Source organism: Brassica napus, chromosome A6 (assembly GCF_020379485.1).
Source record: "Brassica napus cultivar Da-Ae chromosome A6, Da-Ae, whole genome shotgun sequence".
In the NCBI taxonomy this organism is placed as follows: domain Eukaryota; kingdom Viridiplantae; phylum Streptophyta; class Magnoliopsida; order Brassicales; family Brassicaceae; genus Brassica; species Brassica napus.
The window spans coordinates 27,734,896-27,759,797 of record NC_063439.1 but is presented as its reverse complement, the minus strand read 5'-3'; the positions used below and the strand labels follow the sequence as shown (position 1 = coordinate 27,759,797).

At 38.1% G+C, this 24,902-nt stretch overlaps 5 protein-coding genes across 9 annotated transcripts; 2 read left to right on the top strand and 3 right to left on the bottom strand.

The window, feature by feature from the left end:
• Positions 1–42: 42 nt before the first annotated feature.
• On the top strand, positions 43–1,997 carry LOC106386380 (ras-related protein RABF2a-like). Its single transcript, XM_048781436.1, has 7 exons — positions 43–319; positions 728–805; positions 890–1,057; positions 1,141–1,189; positions 1,273–1,346; positions 1,493–1,586; positions 1,677–1,997. The coding sequence occupies exons 1-7, from the start codon at positions 281–283 to the stop codon at positions 1,775–1,777; spliced, it is 603 nt and encodes a 200-aa protein (XP_048637393.1). The 5' UTR covers positions 43–280; the 3' UTR covers positions 1,778–1,997.
• Positions 1,998–2,150: 153 nt separating this feature from the next.
• Positions 2,151–11,796, bottom strand: LOC106386379 (DNA-directed RNA polymerase III subunit 2). Of its 2 annotated transcripts, none has more exons than XM_048781430.1 (39): positions 11,700–11,796; positions 11,356–11,414; positions 11,179–11,275; positions 10,963–11,084; positions 10,731–10,823; positions 10,571–10,643; positions 10,394–10,484; positions 10,264–10,316; positions 9,905–9,969; positions 9,642–9,747; positions 9,448–9,558; positions 9,270–9,329; positions 8,887–8,919; positions 8,692–8,742; positions 8,523–8,621; positions 8,147–8,206; positions 7,966–8,058; positions 7,522–7,632; positions 7,323–7,433; positions 7,111–7,227; positions 6,829–6,945; positions 6,667–6,747; positions 6,217–6,321; positions 6,045–6,125; positions 5,815–5,952; positions 5,691–5,735; positions 5,382–5,459; positions 5,173–5,312; positions 4,990–5,080; positions 4,496–4,614; positions 4,279–4,414; positions 4,070–4,200; positions 3,715–3,840; positions 3,579–3,634; positions 3,296–3,366; positions 3,119–3,203; positions 2,848–2,951; positions 2,646–2,774; positions 2,151–2,377 (listed from the first exon to the last, which is right to left on the bottom strand). In XM_048781430.1, exons 2-39 carry the CDS (start codon positions 11,379–11,381, stop codon positions 2,327–2,329), a joined length of 3,456 nt encoding a protein of 1,151 aa, XP_048637387.1. In that variant the 5' UTR covers positions 11,382–11,414; positions 11,700–11,796; the 3' UTR covers positions 2,151–2,326. The 2 variants fall into 2 exon arrangements, with proteins under 2 accessions (XP_048637387.1, XP_013681684.2); XM_013826230.3 differs by having other exon boundaries at positions 11,638–11,776.
• A 711-nt stretch (positions 11,797–12,507) lies between these two features.
• LOC106386382 (protein ROOT HAIR DEFECTIVE 3 homolog 2) lies at positions 12,508–17,767 on the top strand. 2 transcript variants are annotated; one of them, XM_013826232.3, is made up of 23 exons: positions 12,508–12,731; positions 12,837–13,013; positions 13,118–13,184; positions 13,292–13,394; positions 13,497–13,567; positions 13,866–13,929; positions 13,997–14,062; positions 14,140–14,187; positions 14,257–14,319; positions 14,432–14,488; positions 14,580–14,738; positions 14,821–14,889; positions 14,976–15,067; positions 15,154–15,232; positions 15,338–15,503; positions 15,635–15,759; positions 15,845–16,107; positions 16,196–16,292; positions 16,368–16,538; positions 16,757–16,861; positions 16,944–17,038; positions 17,146–17,242; positions 17,316–17,767. In XM_013826232.3, exons 2-23 carry the CDS (start codon positions 12,854–12,856, stop codon positions 17,592–17,594), a joined length of 2,496 nt encoding a protein of 831 aa, XP_013681686.1. In that variant the 5' UTR covers positions 12,508–12,731; positions 12,837–12,853; the 3' UTR covers positions 17,595–17,767. The 2 variants fall into 2 exon arrangements, with proteins under 2 accessions (XP_013681686.1, XP_022543762.1); XM_022688041.2 differs by having other exon boundaries at positions 12,517–12,731; positions 12,845–13,013.
• A 57-nt stretch (positions 17,768–17,824) lies between these two features.
• On the bottom strand, positions 17,825–20,558 carry LOC106386383 (CBBY-like protein). The gene is made up of 11 exons (XM_013826233.3): positions 20,215–20,558; positions 20,061–20,107; positions 19,875–19,938; positions 19,502–19,550; positions 19,345–19,413; positions 19,172–19,233; positions 19,006–19,086; positions 18,669–18,823; positions 18,476–18,560; positions 18,226–18,369; positions 17,825–18,128 (listed from the first exon to the last, which is right to left on the bottom strand). Exons 1-11 carry the CDS (start codon positions 20,478–20,480, stop codon positions 18,026–18,028), a joined length of 1,125 nt encoding a protein of 374 aa, XP_013681687.2. The 5' UTR covers positions 20,481–20,558; the 3' UTR covers positions 17,825–18,025.
• A 653-nt stretch (positions 20,559–21,211) lies between these two features.
• LOC106386384 (cyclin-T1-5-like) lies at positions 21,212–24,690 on the bottom strand. Of its 3 annotated transcripts, none has more exons than XM_013826234.3 (7): positions 24,459–24,690; positions 23,885–24,158; positions 23,438–23,519; positions 22,950–23,084; positions 22,677–22,852; positions 22,436–22,587; positions 21,212–22,325 (listed from the first exon to the last, which is right to left on the bottom strand). In XM_013826234.3, exons 2-7 carry the CDS (start codon positions 24,109–24,111, stop codon positions 21,394–21,396), a joined length of 1,704 nt encoding a protein of 567 aa, XP_013681688.1. In that variant the 5' UTR covers positions 24,112–24,158; positions 24,459–24,690; the 3' UTR covers positions 21,212–21,393. The 3 variants fall into 3 exon arrangements, with proteins under 3 accessions (XP_013681688.1, XP_022543761.1, XP_048637389.1); XM_022688040.2 differs by having other exon boundaries at positions 23,885–24,171; positions 24,459–24,672; XM_048781432.1 differs by lacking the exon at positions 23,438–23,519 and having other exon boundaries at positions 24,459–24,661.
• Between the last annotated feature and the right edge of the window lie 212 nt (positions 24,691–24,902).

Here is a 24,902-nt window from a genome sequence, read left to right as displayed (position 1 = left end):
ACTATGATTTATTTTAGTTAGAAAAATACTAGAACCGAATTAATCGAATCCGAACCGAACCGAGAAAATAAACAAGATGCGTATTCACAAGCCGTATAATATTTGTTCCTTTGATTTCTCTCTCTCTCTCTCTGCTGCTTTTTGCTATCGTCGTCAAGAGCTAGAGAGAGAGAAAGAGGAATCGGTTGTTTGTTGTGGAAGCTGCTTAGCTCTCTCTTCTCCGTCTTTCGATTGTCAACGCGTTTATCTATCTCAACTGCGATCTCGTTGATCAACAATCATGGCCACCGCTGGAAACAAGAACATCAACGCCAAACTGGTTAGTGTGCTGATTCTCTTATTAAGCTATAGATTCTGTCTGTGTACACTCGGATCGTGAATTCTCTGGAGAATTCTGATTGGATCGTTGATTTCCGATTTGGGAAATTGAGCTTCTTCCGATCTCATAGTTTCGTAGATTGCATGTTTTATCAGTAGAAAGCTAGGGTTTGGAGTAAAGGTTGTATCTTTTCATAGATTATCAGATCTCAAATGGCAGATTGCGTTTAGCTTCTTTGTTTGTATCTCTACTTGGAATGATCTAAGTGGTTTGATTGTTAACAATTTATCATCTAAGATCATCGCTTTAATTAAGTTATCTCTCTCTCTCTCTATGTTAGCTTCTGCAGCAGAAGACAGTTTCTGTATCATTCCTTTATTTTCTGTTAAACTTGGTTAAGTTCTTCAGGTATTGCTTGGGGATGTTGGAGCTGGAAAATCAAGTCTTGTGCTTCGATTCGTCAAAGATCAGTTTGTTGAATTCCAGGTTTTTTGTGTAGATTCTCGCCATTAGTCTTTTTTTTTTTTGTTTTCTTCTTGAGGAGGTTTTGATACTTGTTGTTGTGAAAAGGAATCAACGATAGGTGCAGCCTTCTTCTCTCAAACATTGGCTGTGAATGATGCAACTGTCAAGTTTGAGATTTGGGATACAGCTGGTCAGGAACGTTACCATAGCTTGGCTCCTATGTACTACAGGGGTGCTGCTGCTGCCATTATTGTCTTTGACATTACTAATCAAGTACTTTCTCTATCCCTTGCTGCTAACTTACAGCTGTGGGCCTACTTTAACTCTCTCTTTTTTCTTTCTATTGTCTGTCACAGGGCTCATTTGAGAGGGCCAAGAAATGGGTTCAGGAACTGCAGGCTCAAGGTTCCGGTCTAGATTCTTATAGGGTTGCTAGTGAAGCGTATTTGCTATAATGGGGATTTGACTATATATTCTTGTGTCAATAGGTAATCCTAATATGGTGATGGCTCTTGCTGGTAACAAAGCTGATTTATTAGATGCAAGGAAAGTGTCTCCAGAGGTAAACCAAATCTTCCTCTCCTGGAATTCAAAGTGGATGGAAAAATGCTAACTCACACTTTTGGGACAGAGATTCGAGTGATGGAATTTCTGAATTGTGTTGTTACGTAGTTCATGATAGTTATATTATTTGTCTCTCACCTGCAGGAGGCAGAGACATATGCTCTAGAGAACAGCCTTTTCTTCATGGAAACTTCAGCCAAGACTGCAACAAATGTCAAAGACATATTCTATGAAATCGGTGAGTCTTTCTTACATTCAAGCAACCAATTTCAAAACGAGTATCTTGCTTTTGACTCATTTCCTTTCGACTTCTTTTTTTTTCTTACAGCAAAAAGGCTACCACGTGTACAGCCAACAGAAAACCCAGCAGGAATGGTTCTCCCCAGTGGGCCAGCAGCTACTGCAGTGAGTTCATCATGTTGTGCTTAAGAGACCTCTCTCTTGGTTAGTCACAGTAGCAAGAAACATCGAGACTCTTTATGTGTTTTCTTCTTGTCGCTTTACTTCGCTTTGCATTGTATATCAAGATGTTTCCAACCCTGTGGAAATCTAAAGATACTTGTATTTGAAGAGGTTTGAATCTTATTTGTAATTAGATATCACAACTTACTATGCGTGTGATCGCTTCTATATATTTTGTGCACTAAAATCCTTTTTCCTTGCGTTAATATTCTCTAAGGTTGTGTTATCTTTGATTAAGACAATGTTTTCAGAAACATAGAGAACAAAACCTGTATAATTCTTTTAAGGTTTCCTGTATAATTCTTTTAAGGTTTTCTTGTCTTGATGAAGACAATGTTTATAGAGTAACAAAGGATATTGTCCTGTGATTTATTTATTTCAAAGTTTCAGAAACAGTGACAACAAAACATCTTGACATCCAAAAAGGAGAACAAAATTGCAGAATGTTTAAATTAATATGATCCGGACATTAGAATATCAAAAGTCATCGATACTATTATAAAAGTAAAACCTTCTTCAAGACTCCACGAGTTTCAGACGGGGAACAACATTCATCGACTGGAGTTCCTGTAACCATTGTATAAAGCAGAGAGAAGAAAAGTTATGACAACTGAAACAAGCCAGAAGAAAACTGTAAAGAGTTGAGTGGAGATAGACTAATCAAATACCACACCAGCAAAACTGGAAACACAACTGCTTCTTTACTAATTTCAGTTAGAAATTGCATTTCAAAATTATCTTATCATTTACGAATGTGGACCAAGTAGAAAGTTTCAGTTTGACAGGCAAAACCAGAGATCAAAAAGGCAAAACAAGAAAAAAACAGAGTTTTTACCTGGAAGAGGAGCTTGCATGCGTAAGGGAGTTTCATAGTAGCAATGCTATCACCATTCTTACATGTTGAACAAACTGCTTTCTTCAGCTTGTAATCGTAATATCCCAATAAACCGCAAGCTCTACAAACCTGCATTTAAAAATGTTTGTTAGTAGTGTATCACACATTTTTATTTTTCATACAACGTTGGAATAATATTTACCTGAACTTCAAAAGGATCACTAGAAAGCATGAGCCGCTCATAGATCAACATGCTCGCTCCATAAGCAATAAGGCAATCTCGTTCCATCTCTCCCACTCGTAAACCTGTGACAGCATTAGAGATGCAATTGAGAAAACAAACAACTCATGGTTAAATCCAGAGTGAAGATACAAAACAGGAAAACTTCAAAACTAAGTATTAAATGGAAAATCACCAAAACCTAGTGTAAAGTATCATAATCTATCTTAACCATAGTGGCATATTAACTTACCTCCATTTTTAGATTTCCCTTCAGTTGGCTGTCTTGTCATCATCACACGGGGTCCACTCCCTCGTGCATGCATTTTGTCCAGGACCTATTCAAAACATAAGTACACAAAAGCAGATATAATGTTATTTTTCCGACAAACCAAACTCTCTACGTTTAAATAGGTTAGAGGAACCTCACCATATGTTTCAATTTCTGATAATATATTGGCCCCATGAAGACGTATGTCTGTAATGGCTCACCACTGAGACCTGCGAGACTCTCAAGATCGTCAGGTGTGATGTACAAAGGAAGAATACCTTATATGGCTTTGTAGTAAGAAGTTTGGATCTCATTTGTCTTTGTTCAATTTCAGTGAATCTAAACTACTTTTTTTATTCAAAGAATATAATAACCGACACTAGAATGGGTTTTAACATATTATTGCAATTCTGAAATGTTGTGAAGAATCATAAAGCGGTACCTGAGTATAACAAGTCCTTCCCACAGTAGGAAAAGCCATGCTTCACAAGGGTCTTACTGAAATGATGCAACATAAAACGACATTAAACAAAAAGTTTCAACAGACAAGAAGAAGCCTCATATATAAGAAACTGTACCTTATTTCCTCAACCTTGTCAGCGTGACCACTTTCTTCTCCAAAAGCACTACCATAATGAAATCTACCTGAAGACACCCCAGCCTTACTCCCAAGGAGCTCTATCATCTTACCTACTGTCATACGACTGTGACAAAAACAACGTTTTTATAAACGCCCCAGTTATAATACAGATCTCAAGTAATCTAAAACTTCAAATGACACTTCAAACTTTTTGAATTAAAGGGATTAACATAAACGTTCCAAGTTGGGTACCAACACAGAAAACGAATTTGTCCCAACTGATAGAACCACTTTACTTGTTTGGTACCATGAAAACTTCTTAATAGTTGGGGCTACGAAGAATATTTTATAACCTTGGAAACCCATGAGGATTCATGATCAAATCAGGGCAAATTCCACGCTCAGAAAATGGAAAATCTTCCTGCTGAAGGATTGTACCACATACACCTTTCTGCCCATGTCTACTGCTGAACTTGTCTCCAAGCTAAACAAGGCACACTCGGTTAACATTGTAGAACATGGCGCCTAAAAAGAAAATAGTACTGAGCATAAAATTTCTCACCTCTGGCCGACGAGTATGCCGGATGATACATTTTATGCATAAATTGCCGTTCTTGTCAGAACAAAGAGCAACTCTATCGACCACTTGCGTTTCCCCTTCAGGACCTTTAAAATACTCTCGGGCCGGACGATATTGACTGAAAGTGCACAACATATTGTCAGTTTGCCTTTAGAGTTATAAGAAACAATCATGATGTGGGGAAAAGTTAGTGGAATACCTATCCGATTGCTGAGATGTAATGTTATTTCTTGTGTCCACAGGGACTTGCTTATTTATATAGACATCATTCGGTCTAATAATTTCTCCTGGAGATGCTATTCCATCATCATCCAGTATCTAAAAGAAAAAATAGTAGTCACCATGAAAACATATCCACCATGTTTTAGCAGATGGAAAGCACGGAATAGGAATGTTATAAGACCATCTTGTACAGTTTACGCCAGTAATGTCATAACTTCTATGCAGTCAAAATTTTCCTAATGAAGTCTCTATTTTGAGAAAGAAAAAAGGGAACAATTTAAAAAAGCAACAATAATATAGTGTTTGATCCCTCCAATCAGAAATGGGAATATGTATTATGTGCTCAGTGGATTACCTAGGACTATTTCTACATCATCTAAAATATCCACTAAGAATAAGCATTTGCAACGAAACTAATTCTAAAAGCAAAATCTTTGAATTTGACTTGACAAGTCTAGGATATGTCTGTACCTGCATCTTTTCCGCGTCTGGACCTGTTCTTTGTGGCCTGAGTATTCTGTCTACTGCATCGTTACCATACTTCTGGCAAATAGCAACAAATCTGTTTCACAAACGTGAGAAGCAATAATAGTTAGTGTAAGAGACGATATCTCAAAGGAACCGACTTTTGCCTCAAAGAGAAATCCTACATACTTTTTCATAACAATGCAGCGAACAAAACCCCGATCCAAGGAAGCTTTGTTCATCACTATCGCATCCTCAATGTCGTATCCAGTATTACTCATAACAGCAACTGTTGCATTTTGACCTGCTCCAAGTTTATCGTATCCAACCTGTTAACAAGCATACTTTTTGTTAGTACCAAATTATTAATCCATTCCTATTAGAGTAAAGACACTTACCAATTCAATGGTCCTTGTTGTCAACAGAGGTCGCTGAGGATACACCAATAGGTAAAGCAATGAGTCCATCCGGTTTAACTATATACACAGATTGTAAAAGGTAAAGTCAATGCCTGAGAGAAAGCAAGCTATAATAGAACATGGTGCAATGGAGAAGACAGAGGCTAGTGATTGGACTTCACATAACCAACTGATTAAGCAAATCATTATAAAGAACAACAGGCAACAAGTAATCTAATTAAGTCCTCAAAACTGGGAAGCAGTAAGCTTTGCCTCAAAGAATGATATGGAGAGTATAAATGGACTTGCCTGGTTGTAAGCAATATTTCCCATAGCTTGTTTTCCCATAGCACACTGCACGCAATGTAACAGGACTATTAACCCGATGCAAACCAACAGAAATCTCTGCTTCTTATGTCAGAGGCACACAAACCTGATACGTATTTCTAGGTGACTGATTATGGTGAGGGTAGGGGATAAGACCAGCAACAACACCTAAGATGGTGAATGGTTCAATCTCAATGTGAGTTATGTCTTTCATTTTCTTGGGGCTACCTTCGTATAAAGCAATCTAAAAACAAGGAAAGGAACAGTGATGATTTTCGACTGCATATGGTGCAATAGAATATAATACATCTAGAAAAAACGAAGACTGGCACGAACCAATGCATTGTTTTCCTCATTGACATCAAGATACTCGATCAAACCTTCACGAATAAAGTCATCAAAGGTGCGAACACCATCCTTCAAGGAAATACAAATTAGTCAACCGATGTCATTAACTTATACCACTAAGACAAGTATGCATGAATCTGGGAGAGTAAAACACATGTACCTGTAATTCCTTCATGTGGTATTGTTTAACTCTTGATACTCCATTATCGGCTATAACAAGTGGACGACACACCCGCCCACCATCAGAAGCAACGTAAACACAATGCTGATTAAAAAAAATTCTTCGGAGTCAGTCCCAGTTAACATTTGTGTATTCAAGAGAAAAACTTGGCAGAGATTTAGGGAATAATCGTTTCCCTATTATTATTCCCTAAATCTACGAGTTTGTAGTATTCTAAATGAGATAATCCCTCGTCAACTGCATTTCTACTCTGAAAATCACTCAGATGAGGCTGCTGAGGACTCAACGAATATATTTATGTAGCTTCCTGAGTCTATTTTAATTCAGAAATCTTAATCTTAATTCCAAGCTTTAACGGACACAAGCTATAACGTGCATTTAAAATACTTGGATTACAAGAAGAAAAAAAATGAAAACTGGAGGAAGTACCTGCTTTTCGTTTATGAACACACTGACGAACTCCCCAATTTTCCCAGCTCTACGCAACCTTCTAAGAGAATTGGCGAAGTACTGAAACAATAGAAGCTAGTGAAGAGGTGCAAAGATGTGTAAAATGCTCAGTGCAGATCCGTGTATTTGTAAAAAAGGTACCTGTGGCCTTCTATGTTTGCCAATTATTAGCCCATTAAATATGACCAAAAATGAGTCTGGAGTATGCAGCTCCTCTGCTGATAGTACTTCCAAATCTGTGACACCCAATTTGTAGCACTGTTTCCGGAAAATCAATTAAAACATAAGGATTCAAAACCAGATGACTAGCCAAAGATAATGAGAAGGGTATAGTGATTCCGGAGGTATCCATCTCAAAGCCATAGAAAAGGGCGATTAACGTGAGTAAATTGACTTAAAGTTGATAAAATAACAACCACATACCATAGCAACCAATGGGCCTTCCTCTATATCCGTTGTGACATGAGTCATTAACGCCAAGTTCTTGACAAGACCACAAGCTTCGCCTTCTGGGGTATCACACGGGCATAGCATGCCCCACTAATAGAGCAAATCACAATGCAAAAGATCAAACTAAATGAAAGTTCAAAGAGAAGGCACTAATTCTCATAGGCTTATAAAGACGGCATCATTACCTGGCTGGGTTGCAAAGATCTAGGCCCACTAACTTTTCTAGACTTCTCGAATTGTGGCGAAATTTTCGTAATAAACCCCATGCTCCCGATAAAAGATAACCTTGTCAAAACCTATATAAAAATATTTCTTTAAGAACACTGTAGCATGAAAGAGCCTGGAGACATACACACAGATGTGTATAAAGAGAGTGAGACTGACCTGTGTCATGCCTTTCCTATGCATTCTGAACCTTTTAATATCGAAGTTTCCCGTTGAAAGGGTTCTCTCTAGTCCAAAAGAAATATTATGATTCTTCTCTCCAGTAAGACACTACAAGCACACCACAAAAGAAAATTGAAGTCGTACGATCAGTTCGTTTCATTAAAGTAAAATCGATTCCATCCATGTTTTCCTAGGCCAAAAGCTACACAGAACAGTAAATATCCTAACTGTTGCAATTCAAGTAGTAGCGGAATACAGAAGGGAGATGTAAGTTGATAAAGCAATGGCCAATCGACATAATAGCACTAACACCTAGCTAACATCAACCCATTATGAGCCTACTCAAAATAGCAATACGTTTTACTTCAGAACTATGACAGAAGACCGGTTCATAGCTAAAGCAAGACATGAACAAGCAAGGCAGTATGTTTCTACACTTACTTGTGAAAAATCAAAACGGCTTGCCCGGGTCGGTTTTTGAAGGATACCATCTACCTTTTTAATGGCCTCAGTGGTCATTGTTTTGAACAAATCCTGTAGCAACGTTAAGGAGGAAAACCACAGGTAAGGAATAGAGTACACACAAGTAAACACTGCGTATGGTGATAAGTTCCAGTGATACCTCAAAGAGAAGAGATATTAGTTGGCCAGATAACTCCAACCGCTTGTTACCAACATAATCCTACATGAAGACACATTTGAGAACATAGATCAAAGCTCTGTAAATTGTCGGGTTATAATAAGACTTGTCTCCAGATCATCCTTAGTTTATTCTCAGATGATAGACTAACAAGTCAGCCATCATGATCACGTAAGTCTAAAAAATTAGTGACATTTTGTAAGCTATTTCAGCATGTCCCTCCCTATTTTAAACTTGTCCTCTTTAGGTAATCTAACATGTTATATAGCAGTAATCCTAAAAGTAAATAACCAGAATTCAAATATATTCCACATGTACAGAAAAAGAACTTTTCGAGATATAAGGGTTATGGTATTACCTTGTCATCCATGGCATCTTTGTTTAACATTGCTTCAATCATTCTCCTCAACATCACCCCAACATAGAAACATTTTTGGCGATAATTGTTGTCACGCACCTTAAGGGGATATAGCAATCAGTAAGCAAATACTAAAATATTAAGAACCAAAAGAAGTTGAGATACTTACAGGTACGTGTGCAAGGAATAAAGCTCTGAGAATGTATAGAGCTTTGCCATCCTAGCAGATCATGTAAATATACAACGTGAAATTCTTTACTAAGCAAGAAAGCTTTCATATTAAAATTTTATAGGATCAAAGGCATATTTATCCATCTGTCTGAAGTTGAACCAGGAGTTTAATAGCGGAGTAAAGAATAAAAACCTTTTCAGGAGGTCCATACGATGATTTCTTCACCTACAGAAATTAATAAATAAAAGAATATGTCAGTCAATCTTGCCGCAAATTGACAAAAATCAGAAACTACTGTTAAAGGATAGTCTATTCTTTTCTTCAGTGGGTGTTTATTTCTCTCGTTACATCACAAAATGAAATGGATGCAACTAACTATAACCACAAAAAGTCTGTATATATCTTTTCAATACTGATAGAACGAGCTATGGCCCTTTTAAAACACTAGAAAGAGCTCTTTTTAACAGGGCAGTAAATCTATTATGTTTTCTAGGTAACTTTTTAAGTGGACAATATGTGAATCATTCAACAGGAAATTTTTTGAACAATTCTGTAAGAGGAATAAAATACTGCACCTTTGCCTCAAGATAGTCCAGTGCTTCTTGTCGTGTAGTCACGCCTTCACTAATACACTCCTGAAATTAGATAAGCCTTTCACGGGATAAATATGAATTTCCACAGATCAAGGCTCAACAGAACCCACAGGTTGAAAAAAATGACATGGAAGCAAAAGTAGGTGGCCATAATACTTGCCTCCATCGAGGGTAGTAGTGATGCGCTAAAACGGGGATCCCTTCCAACCATTTGTACGATCTCTTGGTCACTCTCCATTCCCATAGCTTTGAGGACGATTATAATTGGAATCTACGACAAAATACACGCTCAGAAAATAGTCCAATCCTGGAAGATCTACAATTACAGAGGAGGACGTGATAATGTATCTTCACCTTTTTTACAAATTGATGTAGAAATAAATATATCTTCTCCTTATCCATCTGAATAACTGTTTTGCTTTTCGTCATTTCAGTGCTGCTTGTGACAGATGCATTTATGCTGGGAACAAGCAGTAAAAAAAGAGAATCAGCAAACAATGAAACTTGGGTACGTGAACTATGATAAATTTATTTGGCTTGACAGTTAATAATAGTTATGAGGAATGATGCTTGCAAATCAATACAACAAGGACTGAATTAATAAAGAGATCACTTACTTCCCCTTTTTATCACAATCAATAATGATTCTGTTCTTCGAAAGTTGTTCTTGTATCAACAACACCTGAAATGAATAGCAAACACCAACACGACCAATAGAGGCTTCAGGTCACGCAAGAAAAAGAAAGGATTCCAAGAAAATATGGGATGATTTCATTCACATAAAAAATGAACGTCAACTACCAATTAGAACAAGAACAGTGCTGAATGGCCAAATAAACACACAATCTAGTATGAACTAAAGAGATATAAAACACAACAGATATCCAAAAGTCAAAGTGCAGACAAGTAGCCAACATATAGACTCCATAAGATAGTTGTAAGAAGATTATGTATACAAAGCATGAAGTAATGTTACCTTCTCGGTTCCTTTGATGACAAAATATCCTCCAGGATCAAGTGGGCACTCACCTGGAATCCAAAACGGAATACAATAAATGTGATGTAATAAAAATAAGCAAGGCTTGAAATCAAGGTGAAATACAAACCCAATCTTGCAAGTTCCTCTTCATCTTTCCCATGTAATACACAGCGGCAACTCCGCAACATAATAGGCATCCTTCCGATAATAACGTTATCCTGAAACAAACATTGTTTTCAGCCTGAGTTGTTGTTGACAAGCAGCAGCATAATGTAGTATAGATACATTTATTTTTCATTTTTACCTTTGCACTTATTGTCGTCTGTCCATGACTTCCATGAACATATTCTATGTCGACAAAGATTGGGGCAGCATATCTGAAATGTAAAAGAAGATGTTACAATGCATTTAAAACACGAAGAATGTAGCATATTCTCAAATAGCAAATAGAAGAAGGTCATTACGTCATATCAGCTAATCGGCACATGTGTGGATTGAGTTTCTCCGCCATACTAATGCTTAAAATACAGGGTTCACCAACTCTGACATCCTTAAACCTGCACCAAAAAGTTCAGTTTTTTTAACGCGCAATCTTGTGGGATAGAGTCAGAGAAGGACTGAAAAGCCATCAAGTATTCTGCTTTTTCTTTCCATAACAATATTCATAACACAGATAAGACGATAAGAAGGTTAGACCTTAGATAAATCGATGGGTCCAGAGTGGATGTAATACGAGAATTAGCACGAACAATCTTTCTGATCCCGACATTGATGAAGTAATTGAATGAATCCAGGTGTTGCTTCACAAGTCCTCTCACCTAGAAAAAAAAAAGCCAAAACTCTTTAGGAATGCAGCAGTCACACACCAGGCTCGTATAAACCATAAACGAAAGATTGTTGTGTCCTGTGTACCTTCAAGAACTCGGGAACAAGCTGGAACTTATCAGCTGTAGACTTGATAGGAGCTGAAAGCTTTTGCTTGTCAACGAAATGGTCATCGTTGGTCAAGCTGCAAAGAGTCACGTTGGAATAAAATGTATGAACATACAATTTAATAACATAAACGAAGAAAGCACCAAAGCAACGTACTCTAGATCTTCGTGACCGAGTCCCATCACTCTTTAGCTTGCAGTTCAGCTGTCAATTATCTGAAATAATCCATGGAGGAAATATAAATAAAAAGGTAACGGAGACACCATCCATAATAATGCAAAAGATTGCATAATCAACAAGTTTAAATAGAAGCTTAGACTAAGAGAAGTTCACTGAAATTGAGTTTTTTACAATGGTGGCTCAAAGTGATACCAAAGAGAAACAAAGTTGCATTTTTTTTTGGACCAAAGAGAAGATAAGCACCGCCGAAACATACACCTTTTGTTAGAAGAAAAACAAGCAATTGATCTGTGAAAGAGGTGATGGGAAGAGATACTAACAGAGCGTCGGCTTCTTTAAAGAGGAAGAGTCGGAGAAGCGAGAGAGATGAGATGAATAAAACCCTCCGGTGGCTACTTATGCCCAACTTTTTTATTACAGGCCCAGAAAAAAAAATGTGAGTGGGGTTTTGTATTCGGTTTAGTTAAATTGGAATACTGGTTAGAATCGGTTTAGTTAAATTGGAATACTGGTAAGAATCGGTTCATTGAAACGTTTAGGTGTTTTCATAAATTAATTAAAAAAAAAGAAGAGAAATATGGAAATAGGGCCGGAACTTTTAACCGGAACCGTTTACCGAACCGGATCTGATCCGAAATGGACCGGTTCGGTTTCAAATATGGCTATATTATCCGATGGGTCATTGCTTCTATACATGTGGGTATCGGATACCCATTTAAACCGAAATAGATATCATAAAATCCAGAATATTAACTCAAATCCAGATTGGAAAAGTGCTTATGATATCACCTGCCTATGTTACCACCAGATCACTTATGATATTTTAGAGATTCGAATCCGGGTTGGCCACACTAAAAATAGAGTATGTAACCATTGAATCACTTCAATTTACGCATAAATCATTGTATTTAGTAAATATGTATGTGATTTACATAATAAATGGATACTCGATACCAATTCAGAACCAGTGATATTCGAACCAAAATCCAAACTGAAATCTACTAAGTACATATTGGATAGAGAATTCATTTATCCGAAAGATCCGGATTCGAGTGGATTTTACCCGAGGTTTGATCCAAATATCCGAAGTCCCGGACCTATCTGGAAACATATCTTCTAGGCGTGAAGCCAAATAAAATAATCTTCAAAAAATAGTAGAAAAATCAAAGTTTATTCTTTTTAAGGAAATCAAAGCAAAGCAAAGAAAAGAAAGAGACAGAGAAACTCGAGAAACAAGGCTTCGTATATTCCTCCTAGCTGCAATCTAGGCGCTTCTTCTATCTCTTTCTTCTTCTCTCTTAATCTTCTTCAGCTGCTGCAACAGTTGTGAACTACCAACACCGAAATCGCCTGTAAGAAAACCAAAACTCCTTACTAGTTTATACTCTGCTTATGCATGCAACATCATCTAAAGCACCATCATGATTTTGTTTTCGAATTTGTATGACGTTCTCTAGGGTTGTAGATCATAAGGATGGGGGAAAGAGAGGAGGAGGATTGTTTCCCGACTCAGCTGATCGATGGGAAGGGTGAATTCAACGTGGAGGGTTTGGATACTTTCGTGAACAAGACCAAGCTCTCTGATTCTGGACTCTCTTACGCTGTTGTTGCTATCATGGGTCCTCAAAGCAGCGGTAAATTAATGACTTTTTGATTTTCTTCCTTGCTAACTCCAGTTAAAGATACTGTCTTTGAAGTATTGACTTTGATTTGCTTATTGATTTTGGGTGATCAACAGGGAAGAGTACACTTTTGAATCATCTTTTCAAGACTAGTTTTAGGGAAATGGATGCTTTTGCCGGAAGGTTTGTCTATCTTCTTTGTGTGTGGCAGTGCCATTTTCTTATTAGAGTTTTGAATTTCGTTTGACTTGGTGGTTTTTTTTTTTTTTTGTCTTCCTCTTCCTTCACAGGAGTCAAACGACCAAAGGTATTTGGATGGCTAAGTGTGTTGGGATTGAGCCTTTCACACTTGTCATGGATTTGGAGGGTACCGATGGTAGAGAAAGAGGCGAGGTACGATTGGTTTAAGGTTTCACTTGCTAAGTATCTGGAGACTTGATATCTTGCAGATACTTTTATAATTTTGGTTCCTATTATTGTTGTCAATGGTTTCAGGATGACACTACATTTGAGAAACAAAGTGCCCTCTTTGCTCTTGCTGTTGCTGATATTGTACTGATTAACATGTGAGTATCTCTAATTTTCTGTCTCTTCTTCTAATAACTATGGCTGATGGTATATATATTACATGGAAGCAGAAAGTTTACGGTCAATTGTGATTAGAAGATAGATATAATTTCAGATTGATCACCCCACTTGGTACTTGTACGTTTGATATCCTTTCTGAATCTTAACTAACTCCTAAGTACTGTGTTAAAAGTTAGAGTTGAGTGGACTTAGTAAGGATCTACCAAAACAACATACCAGGTTTGGGCTATAGATAACATTTTTGTTAGATTATTAATGAAATAATGAACTCCGTAGGTGGTGCCATGACATCGGAAGGGAACAAGCTGCCAACAAACCATTACTGAAGACAGTTTTCCAGGTGCTTACACTTGGAACTTTATCTTCAATCAATGGCTTCGATAACATGGTCTTTATTGCTTTTGTAGGTCATGCTGCGATTGTTTAGCCCTCGGAAAACAACTCTTCTTTTTGTCATACGCGATAAAACAAAGGTTTAGATTATGCAATTGAATATGATTCTTGACTGTGAAGTCATACTTCTTTGATTAACATATGCTATTTTTCTTAGACTCCAATGGAGCTGCTTGAGCCTGTTCTAAGAGAAGATATTCAGAAGGTAACACACACAGACACTCTCTCTCCCTCAGTTTCGCCCTCTTTCATGTGAGCACCGATTATACTGCAGATATGGGATTTAGTTCGCAAGCCTGAAGCACACAAGAATACACCTCTAAGTGAATTCTTCAATGTAAGTTGATAGTCTTCCCACATAGACGATGCTTCTATCTAGTTAATGTTGTATAGTTACCAAATTTTCTATCTTTTCCTTATTCTGTAATTGGTTCGATATGTGCTTGTAGGTAGAGGTGGTTGCCTTATCCAGCTATGAAGATAAAGAAAAAGTGTTTAAGCAAGAGGTATTATTCTTATATCTAAAACACGTCTCTTTTTGAAGCATCAAAGTAATCTTAAGACTGATTCCCTTGATTCATGCGAACTTCTAAATAGGTTGCTGAGTTGAGGCAGAAGTTTTTCCATTCCATTTCACCTGGGGGACTTGCGGGTGATAGACGTGGTGTAGTTCCTGCTTCAGGGTTCTCTTTCAGCTCCCAGGAGATTTGGAAAGTTATAAAAGAGAATAGAGATTTGGACCTTCCTGCTCACAAGGTCTTCCATTCACTAAATTCTATGTGGTTAAACCATGTTTTCTGGTCTTGTCACCTAATACTCTTTTGTTTATGCTTGCAAGGTAATGGTTGCCACTGTTCGGTGTGAAGAGATAGCCAATGAGAAGCTACATCACTTGGCAACGGATGAGGTATTCTTCTGTGGCCTCGTTACCTACGATAACTTTCTTGCTGATTTAAATGGTTTGTGAGACATAACACGGTAGACTCTATTTAGACTTGGTTGGAGTTGCAAAAAGCCGCTGAAGATGGTCTGGTTCCTGGTTTCGGCAGAAAGCTTACCTCTATCCTTGAAAAATACTTATCAGAGTAAGCTCATATTGTTTTGATTCGTGAAGTATTTAACCCATAGTAAAGAGATTTAACGTAATCTTGTTTCGCTTAACACTTCTTAGATACGACGCAGAGGCAATATACTTTGATGAAGGAGTAAGAAAAGAAAAGCGTCTACAGTTGAAATCCAAAGCTTTGGATGTAAGAGTTCCTCCGTGTTTGGGTTTTAATAGTGTCGTTGACTCAGGAACTGGTTACATAAGATAGTTATCGTCTCTTATTTTCAACTTTTCTCCAAATTTTCAGTTTGTGTACACTGCTTATGCTACCATGTTGGGACATTTACGATCCAATGCATTGGAATCGTTCAAGATCCGACTGGAACAGTCTCTGAATCAAGGAAAAGGATTCGCAAATGCTGTGCGGGACTCCCAGCACTTTTGTCTACTTGTGTTTGACAAAGGATGTGAAGGTGAGAGTTCTTATTTCAGGTTTTGTTTTGCAAGTAGTGTCTCATTGTGAGAAACAAATTGTTTTGGCCCAAAAAATACAATAACTTTTAAGACTAGACTACCTCCTTTTATAAACTGTGTTTCCCATCAGATGCTGCGGTTACACAAGCAACTTGGAATGCATCAAAAGTCAGAGAGAAGCTTTGTCGTGATATTGATTCCCACGCATCTTCTGCACAGACTGCTAGACTATCTGAATTAACTGCCAACTACGAGGTTCTGCTTTGGTTCCCTCTTCATCTGATTTCTTAGCTGTCAAGTGGTCATATTAATACTTGTTTTGCGTCATGGGGTTTTTCAGAAACGGCTAACTCAAGCACTGAGTGAACCTGTCGAGTCTTTGTTGGAAGCTGGTGGAAAAGAGACGTGGCCTTCCATAAGGACACTTCTCAAACGGGAGACTGAAGCAGCTGTTACAGATTTTCTGGATGTGGTTACTGGTTTTGAGCTAGATCACGCTACAATTGATGCTATGGTTCAGAATCTAAAGGACTATTCTCGGAGTGTAGTGGAGAAAAAGGCTAGAGAAGAAGCTGCCAAAATTCTGATCCGAATGAAAGACAGGTAAGAAAAAGATGAGAGTAGCCTCCTATTAGTAGCCCTTTTAGTAAGTTATCTCTGCTTGATATCAATTGTTCCAAACATATTACAGGTTCTCAACAGTCTTCAGTCATGACAAAGACTCAATGCCACGGGTTTGGACTGGAAAAGAGGATATTAGAGCAATCACAAAAGATGCTCGCGCAGAGGTAACTTCGTAGAATTAATAGCGAGGGAGCTAAGTTGATGTCATGAAACTCACTCTATATGTTACTATCCCATAGGCTTTGAGTCTTCTCTCTGTGATGGCTGCGATACGTTTAGATGAAAGACCGGACAAAATTGAGAGTACTCTTTTTTCTTCTCTCATGGATGGAACTGTATCCGATTCATCTTCCCACAACAGAAGCTTGGGAGCTTCTACCGATCCACTTGCGTCTAGCTCCTGGGAAAAGGTAAACAGCATGATACAGTGACCTCAAGCTCAGTCTGGTTGATGTATATGCCATTATTATTGGTGCATCACAACACTAAATGGAATACAGAATTGAACATATTAATTAGTCCACTTAACCAAAGTTTTTTCGCATTGTGGCACATGAGATGGTAATACCTATGCCGCTTCCGGTTGTAGTCAGATAGAATTTACCAATATTTGGTTTTGTGGATGCAGGTTCCTCCAAAAGATGTGCTATTGTCGCCAGTACAGTGTAAGTCTCTGTGGAGACAGTTCAAATCTGAGACCGAGTATACCGTTACCCAAGCTATCTCGGCACAGGTGATTTTGCAAGCCTACCTCAGAATTTCTTCTATACATAATCTAATCAACGGTATATTTTTTTTTCATTTCTGCTATACAGGAAGCTCACAAGCGGAATAACAACTGGCTTCCACCTGCTTGGGCGATCGTGTTGATGTTCGTCCTTGGTTTCAATGAATTAATGATGCTCTTGAAGTAACGTTCATTGTCTTTGTACTCCTTCACATTTTATTCCAGATTCTCCATAAAAGTGTTTCAGCTACTTGTTAGATTCATTGGCATGTTTCATTTTTGTGGAACAGGAATCCTTTGTACCTCTTAGGCCTGTTTGTGGCGTTTTTACTCTGCAAAGCCTTATGGGTCCAGCTTGACGTTCCTAGGGAGTTTCATCATGGCGCAGTAAGCACTCATTACTCTCGATTGTTTCAAACACAAGGCATTATCTTTAACAGTAGGTTTCCTGTTATGTTAGCTTGCTGGAGTACTCTCCATCACATCAAAGTTTCTTCCAACTGTTATGAATCTTCTAAGAAAGCTGGCGGAAGAAGCTCAAGGAAAAACAACCCAAGGAGTACCAGAATACTCAGCTTCCCAAAGCTACAGACACCAATCTCCCTCACACTCCATCTCAGAATCTGTCCAATCAAACATATCATCATTGGCTGATGATGATGCAGAATACTCGAGCCCTGCACTGGTTCAGAGACGAAACACCAGCAACGTACGAGAAACAGAGATATCTGAAATGTAAACCAACTTAGAAGTGAAGGATTTACCATACAAGAGTATGTGTCGGTACTGTAGTTTATAAATAGGTTATGACTTGGAAACGGAATCATATCAAACAAAACCTTGAAGAAGTAACTCAAGTTTTTAAAAATCTTGGTTAGCTATATAACCAACTTATGTTTCCTTGAAGCTCAATTTGTATATTCTCTGGCATTCTTCTTAGGCTAGACAAGGAAAAAAAAATAGCAGAGCTTTGGAATCTAAAATAGACATTAGTTTGAGAAGAAGCTTGTTGATGTCTGAAAACTAACCAAAACAGTACATTACAAAGAATCAAATATGTTACAGCAGCATGTAGCAGCAATAGATAAAATATCATCAACCTGAAAACTTCACCAGAAATAAACAAACACACGACGGTATCATCTGAGATAGCTTTCTTGAATTGTTTCTTCAAGACTTGATCTTGTGCCTAAGTTTTTGAATGGTCAAGTCCGCACCTCCAAACCCATCCATTACACCTTTTGCCGATGGAAACTCACCTCTTGCAGTTAAACTAGCAGAGAAAAAAAAATGGAGCAAATGAATACCAAACCAAATACCAATAAGCAACAAAAGAAATAAAAGGAACATCCAAAAATCAAATACTAAACCTGCTTCTCATGACTACACAAGGCATGCCTATCATCTTTGCAGCAGAAACTCCAGATTGACTACCAGCAACAAGTACACAGTTTCTAACAGGTAACCCAGTATACTCTGCAGCAGCACGCAAAGCAACAACAATTTTCTCCAATCTAGAAAAATAAATAAATAAAGAAAACGAGAAATTATGTTATTGTTTATGTTGAAGTATTGAATTGATTTATTTTTTTTTTTGTACAGAAGAAGAGAAAGTTCCACCTCTCAGATGAGCTTGTGTCAATGTCCACACTTAGCTTTAGCATCGATGCAACTTCTTCTGCTATCCTCTGTTTCTCAGCGGATGCTAGTCACAAAAAAAAAAAAGTTTAATAGGATGAGATTTTTACTGCAATTACAAGACAAGATCTTAGATCAAGAGTACTTGCAAACTGTCTCCGAGCTCTATCTATACCTGCTTTTTTGACTTCCTTGACTAGTTGCTCCTCTAGACTTGAAGAAACTCCTTTGCCGAGAACAAGTTGTCCATACATACTCTGTTCCACCTCATTGTCTCCGATAACCTTCACATTTGGAAGTCTTTCTTCGCCAAGCATTTCGACAATGGATCTGTTAAATACTCACATCAAAAAGACATAATAACAATCAACATAACAGAGGAAAACTCTATGTAGGATTGTGCTTATGCTAGTGGATTGTTTTGTAAAGACAGGAGGGAGAATATGTATAGGAGACTAATGAACTTAACTAAAATTCCAGAGAGAGTTTGTTTTGGGAGCTTAGCTACTTACAAGGCTACTTTGTCTCCACTCTTGAAGTAGGCTGTTACGATAGCAACGGGTACTTTCTCTGTGTATGCATTATCGATAAACCTACACAAAAAGATTCAAGCACAAGTAAAGAAGAGTCTCTACTTTTTTGTTTCAATCTGAAAGAGGCATATCTAAAGAGACTCACTCTTGGACTCCAGTCCTCAGAGGTAAGCTTTTGGACATCAGAAACTCATCCATGGCATTTTTCTGCCAGCAAAACAAGTTGAAGTTAAGCAATTGGTGGAGTTATCAGACCTTAACTACCAAGAGAATAATACTTAGCTGAAAATAACATCATGTTCAAAGTATTAGTGCAACCTTTTCTCGCAATACACTTTTTACAAAAGTGCCTTTCTCATTGGTTGGCAAGGAGGAAGGCCATCCAATCTGAAAAGAGGTAGTAGATATTATACAAGAGAGAAGAAAGAAGCGTAAGTTGTCGCATTACGCTAATGACACTCAAGCAATAACTCACCTGGTTGAAATACAAAACCAACATTTTCTCTTCATCAGCAGCACCTTTTCTGGAAATAATCAACTAAACTTAAGACAAGGAAATGCAATTGTACAATGAAAATCTAATCGTCTATGGCTCATGTCCAAGTGAAAATAGAATCTAAAACAGTTTGAATAGAGCACAATCATTCAGCTTAGTATCTAATAGACTTGTATAAAGATTAAGACCCTCTAGAAACAGATATGATTAGAAACAACTTGGTTCTCTAAGGTCACATATGCAAGAATAGAATCAAATCTTAAGCATTTCAAAAGTAAACTTCAAGAAACAAAAAGCCAACTAGAAGAACACACAAGTCACATATTATTACAAACTAAGGTGTTATATATACCTCAAAAGGTCTGCATAAACTGGTTCAGGCCAGTTAGCACAGTCAAGGCCAAGCTTTTTAAAAGCTGTAAATTCACAAATAAGAGAGAGGCAACACCATCAGAAGAAAAGGAAAAAAAAAAAGACAAATCATAACTACATTGAATGCCTGACGATTTTGAAGAATACTAGAAAAATGAAGACGCACCTACATTGAAAGCCTGGCGATTACTAGACCATGTATCAATCATTACCCTGAGAACCAAACAAAGACCCAACTGAATCAAAAACAAGAACTTGCTCCAGTTCATAGAATCTCATCATCACAAAGTTTGAAGCTTTGCTTCTTCATGGGAACTTACCCATCAACCTCAAGTATCACGGCGAGTTCTTCAGATGGGTTAACATCATCTCGGCTGGCTGATAAGCAGGGCGCGGAGGATCTCTGTCTCTGCAGTCGGAGGCATTTTCCGAGAATCTGGGATCTTTCTGGGCAATCAAGAAAAGCCAAGGAACTTGGTCGTGGTCTTCTTCCAGTGTCCTGTGACGCGTGAATAGTGAAAGGAGGAGACTTTGTGCAAGAAGAAAGCTGGAGGTTGTTAAGGATCGAACGAGCAGCTATTTCCATGGCTACCTTCTTCTTCTTCTCTCTCTGTGTTTCTGCTGATTCATACCATTCAATGATTTATTGTTATTATTATTATTCTTAGCAAAAAATAAATCACTGATTTTTATTTTATTTTTATTTTATGATTCTTCTACTTTTTGGTCTTATCTTCTTCTCTTTTTGAATGCTAAGTCGAATGATATATTATTTCTTTCAACATCACTTTACTAGTAAAAGTGATGTCTTTTATCCAATATAATCAAATGGTATACTGCAGCAGATCCCTGGTTGACTAATGGTATTCACTCAGACCAAACTCAAATCACATTTAGAAAAATTTGATAGATTCATTACATAACTCGCTTCAATAGCGTACAACTGTTTCTATTTAACATGAGATACAACTTAAAAAGATACTGTAATAACAAAATCTTGGAGAAGCTATCAAAAGCAAAATCAGTTAAACAACAAAGATGTTAATCAAAGCGATTGTGGCCTTGACCACAACTTACACTTCATCTGATAGGGGTATCTCAGACAGTGACAACTCTCATCTTACCATAGTGGAGGAAACTTTATCACGATGACTATACTTAAGCAAATGGAAGTATAGAGTTGCCCAGCGAAAGAAAAATGCAGGTGATATAATGCATAGTTTTTGTTCAATAGCATCGAGCGTACTTATTAGAAGGAAGCTTGATTAGCTTCTCAACATCCTTTTAGGATGATGAGTCCTCGTTCAAGCCGTTGGATTTTATAAAATGCCACAAATAGATATATAATCAAACATTAAAATACACCGACCACGGTTCCAACAACTGAACCGACCCATGTAGAGAAGTCAAGTTCACATGGTTGGGCATCAAAATCCCACAGGTCTTAGAAAGGCCATAAGATTATATCAAGAGTAGCAGTTTTTAATAATCATTACCTCTCATGAATGGTTGTTCTCTTGTGAGCGTCTTCTGTGCTCTCTATCACCATGATGACTACTACCTCTGCTCCTCTTATGGTCTTCTTCACCGTTCTCACTATTGTGGCGTCTCTTTCCTTCTGTCTGCTTTTCAGGAGGGCTACTTTCCATTTTTCTCTTTCTGCTATGCACTGGGGAGACATCGTTTACCATTTCACCTTCTTCTGCATTTTTAACTCCTTTAACATCTCGAATCTCACCATGTTCTGCACCCATGAGATCAGAGTTCTCTGCCTTTGGCCTGCTCTGTGCATTCCTTTGCTTCGCCTTTTCATCCTCAACAGCTAGTTCCACATCTTCCAATTCTCTTTCAATCAGATCATCCTCATCCATCACATCCTTTTCCCTCGTTCTTTCACCGAGCAACTTCTTAGCCTTTTCTCGCTTTGCCTTCACCTTATCCCGAAGCAATTTCAAGTCTTTTGGCGATTGGATGATTGGGGCATCACCTGTTGTTTCAACCTTTCTAGATTTAGGAACAGCGCCATCATCTTGAAGCTCTCCACTCTCTCTTTCTGAATTCTCCTTCCCAGGTCCATCAACTAAAGGTCTAGAGTCAAGAGCTGGATGATTTTCATGATGCGGGCTTTCTTTTGTTTCTCTCTTGATCTCCTCTTTGTGATCAATACTGGCATTAGCTGCCTCCCCACCCCTATTATCGTTGTTCTGACTCAAGCCGTCTTTTGATGAACCCCCATGATTATCAGAATTTGAATGTTCATGGATTGAACGTACTGATGTTTGCCTAGAACCAACATGATCATCGGTTGACGCTCCATTTCTGGAGCCTGGCCGATGAGCTGACGATCCAGCTACACTACTTTCGACTTCGCTTCCTTGAGATGCAGGGACACGGTTTTGCTCATAAAGCTCAAGCATTTGGTTGCTAACATCTGAAAGATACAAAAGGTGAGGTGATCACTCTTGAAATCATATTCCAAACAGGTAATGCAAGTCAAACAATGAAACAAGAGCAGTCATATCGATTTCATCATCTACATACCCTCTAATTGTCGAGGTGTGACATCAAACTCTTGCCACCAAACCTTCTCTCCATCTGATGGTAACTTCACTTTAAGGAACTTAGCCGCAAGAAAAATTGCACCAGCCGCAATGTGATGAGGCTTAAATTGCAGGCAGAGTGATGTCCGCAGACTGCAAGCCATTTTTCATTGTATGAAGACGAAAATAGGAAGCACATAGAAGTAATGGAAGCTTTAGAAGAAAATAGCACTTCAACGTACCCATCGTTAACAAAATTCCACGCAACTTGGGCAAGAGCATTCTGCGCAACCTTAAATTTCTTTATTGCTTCTACAAGGGGTTTATAAGGATGATTAACATTGAAGTCAAAGCCTAGTGTAGAGAGTACTATTTTTTCTCCATTTAATATAAGCTCTTTCTGTTGCTCATATACTTCCTGCAGAAGTGATATACATAAGATATGGGGAAATCCAGATACTTTTTAGCTAAACGGAGGCAAAAGATCTGAGAAGGTTCATTAGTGTGATGATTACCTTTTGCTTGATTTTCTGTGTAGCGCCAGGATCCTTCTTGTTTATTATCTCATAGGATACAAAAATAACTTCTTTCAAGGGGTGTGGAGTTTCCTCAACCTTTCCAGCAAGGAACATACATACGGTTGCAATTGTCTGTGAAACCAACACGAAAAAATTGCTCAGTACCTAATCTATGTATTTTTTTCCTGCTCTAAAAGTATAAATCAGCACTGACAATCACAATTCATACACCATGCATAGGACAAGAATCAAGCTAAATCTGTATCAAAGTCACAGCCAAACTATCTGTTCACAGAGAAGTGTACCCTCTAGAACTACCAAGAAAAATGCCAAGGAGATGGAGCCAATATATACAATAGACTACCAAGGATCTAAGAAACGGAAATACCTCGGATTCCACACTAGCCACACTACAGCCTAGAGATTGGAATAACACAGACTAAAGCCCATTTTTAAAAGCCTCAGGTGCAAAACAATAAACTCACCCTTCTGTCATTCTTTGCATGTGATTGGCGAAAGAAGAATCGATGACAGAAGATAATCGCTGTAGCTATTGTAACCTGAGGACTGTTCGGAAAACTACATCAGCCACTTTAAATGAGAAGCAAGTAATTTGAAAGCCTTGAAGAGTACAGAAATCATGACTACCGGAAGTAAAATTCAGACAAATGTGACAGGAATGTTTTCACCATGTCAATGAAAGAAACGATGAGATCAAATAAACAATAGTTACTATCGTTTCCCTTGTATTCATGTCAGTCAAAGACACGCTAAGATAAAATAAAACATCAAATTACAATTATATTAAACATAAGTGTAAAGGGGTAAGTAACTATATTCTGAACACAATGTTGATGGACTACTCGGGAGAATTATAATGCCAAGCAGTTCAATTTAAAACAAAAGTAAGATGAAAGAAAAAGAACACTTACACTTTGAGTCTCATGCCCAAGTCCTGGAGAAATGTACAGTAGGATTTACGGAGGTAAGTTTCCTTCTTCAAGTCAATACCATCCAGCCTCGAGGGTGAATTTTCTTCAATTTCTTTTCTTGCAAAGTACCAGCGGGAACCCTCGTCTTGCTTTTCATGAGAGTTCCTGGAGTGAGATGAAACTCCACTCTCATTGTACGAACATTCCCCAGCTAGTACTCCAGCCATTATTGTATCTTCTAAACTCAACTATTATCCCAAACCTGGCAAAAAATCTTCACAATTGCACTAAGAAAAATTAGCTTTGACTAAAAGATGTGTGAAGAACTTGATAAGGCAAAATCTCATCACTAATTAGATACATTCGAGTAAAAATTCAATCTTTATTGTGTTTTTTTATGCTCAGAAGACGAAACCATGCCGATAGAACTAGCAATTGAGGAGGGACAATCAGATCCAAAGGGAAAATTTAAATGGAAATTCAATTGATGGTGGGAAACAAAAGAGACCCAAATCCATAGAAGAAAAAATTCAATTAGAGTGAGTAAACGAAGGAATGAATGGTAGATACTTACCTTAACCTGCGATGAAATTACTTATCGAATTGCAGGAGGAGGAGGAGACGAAGAAGACGTGAATTGAACAAACCCTAACCCTAGAAGTCGCGATAAACGAAGGATAGGGTTGAAATCAAAGAGTCTGACTGACCCAGAGAAGCTGAGACAGATTCACTCTTTCCTTTTTCAGAATAAAGGAAATTAATAATCATTTTCTTTCGGGGTTGCTAATAGGAATGGCAAATGGACCGCAGCCCGCGGGCCTGGCCCGTACAAGACCCATGCGGGGCGGGTTTGGGCAGAGATACTGTAGGCCCATTTGTGAGCGGGTCTCGCGGGTTAAGTCTCATGCGGGTTGGGCCTTTGCGGTTTTGGTCATTGCGGGTCTTGCGGGTCAGACAGAACCCGCACCACTTCCTCTTTTGTTGTGTCTGCACCTGAAAAAAAAAAGTAGGGACAAAA

Coding starts and splice junctions, on each gene's coding strand:
- LOC106386379 (XM_048781430.1), bottom strand. CDS start 11,381: ATGGGACTCGGTCACGAAGATCTAGA. Junction 10,317..10,393: donor AGAGGAACTTGCAAGATTGG/GTTTGTATTTCA, acceptor TTTGGATTCCAG/GTGAGTGCCCACTTGATCCT. Junction 3,635..3,714: donor GACAAGGTTGAGGAAATAAG/GTACAGTTTCTT, acceptor GCATCATTTCAG/TAAGACCCTTGTGAAGCATG.
- LOC106386380 (XM_048781436.1), top strand. CDS start 281: ATGGCCACCGCTGGAAACAAGAACATCAACGCCAAACTG. Junction 1,058..1,140: donor TCTTTGACATTACTAATCAA/GTACTTTCTCTA, acceptor TGTCTGTCACAG/GGCTCATTTGAGAGGGCCAA. Junction 1,190..1,272: donor TCAGGAACTGCAGGCTCAAG/GTTCCGGTCTAG, acceptor TTGTGTCAATAG/GTAATCCTAATATGGTGATG.
- LOC106386384 (XM_013826234.3), bottom strand. CDS start 24,111: ATGGCTGGAGTACTAGCTGGGGAATGTTCGTACAATGAGAGTGGAGTT. Junction 23,085..23,437: donor ATGCAAAGAATGACAGAAGG/GTGAGTTTATTG, acceptor TTGGTTTCACAG/ACAATTGCAACCGTATGTAT. Junction 22,326..22,435: donor CACACCTCGACAATTAGAGG/GTATGTAGATGA, acceptor TGTATCTTTCAG/ATGTTAGCAACCAAATGCTT.
- LOC106386383 (XM_013826233.3), bottom strand. CDS start 20,480: ATGGAAATAGCTGCTCGTTCGATCCTTAACAACCTCCAGCTTTCTTCT. Junction 19,939..20,060: donor TCGCCAGGCTTTCAATGTAG/GTGCGTCTTCAT, acceptor GTGAATTTACAG/CTTTTAAAAAGCTTGGCCTT. Junction 18,370..18,475: donor GACACAAGCTCATCTGAGAG/GTGGAACTTTCT, acceptor TTATTTTTCTAG/ATTGGAGAAAATTGTTGTTG.
- LOC106386382 (XM_013826232.3), top strand. CDS start 12,854: ATGGGGGAAAGAGAGGAGGAGGATTGTTTCCCGACTCAGCTGATCGAT. Junction 14,890..14,975: donor ATCACTTGGCAACGGATGAG/GTATTCTTCTGT, acceptor GACTCTATTTAG/ACTTGGTTGGAGTTGCAAAA. Junction 16,108..16,195: donor CTGATCCGAATGAAAGACAG/GTAAGAAAAAGA, acceptor AACATATTACAG/GTTCTCAACAGTCTTCAGTC.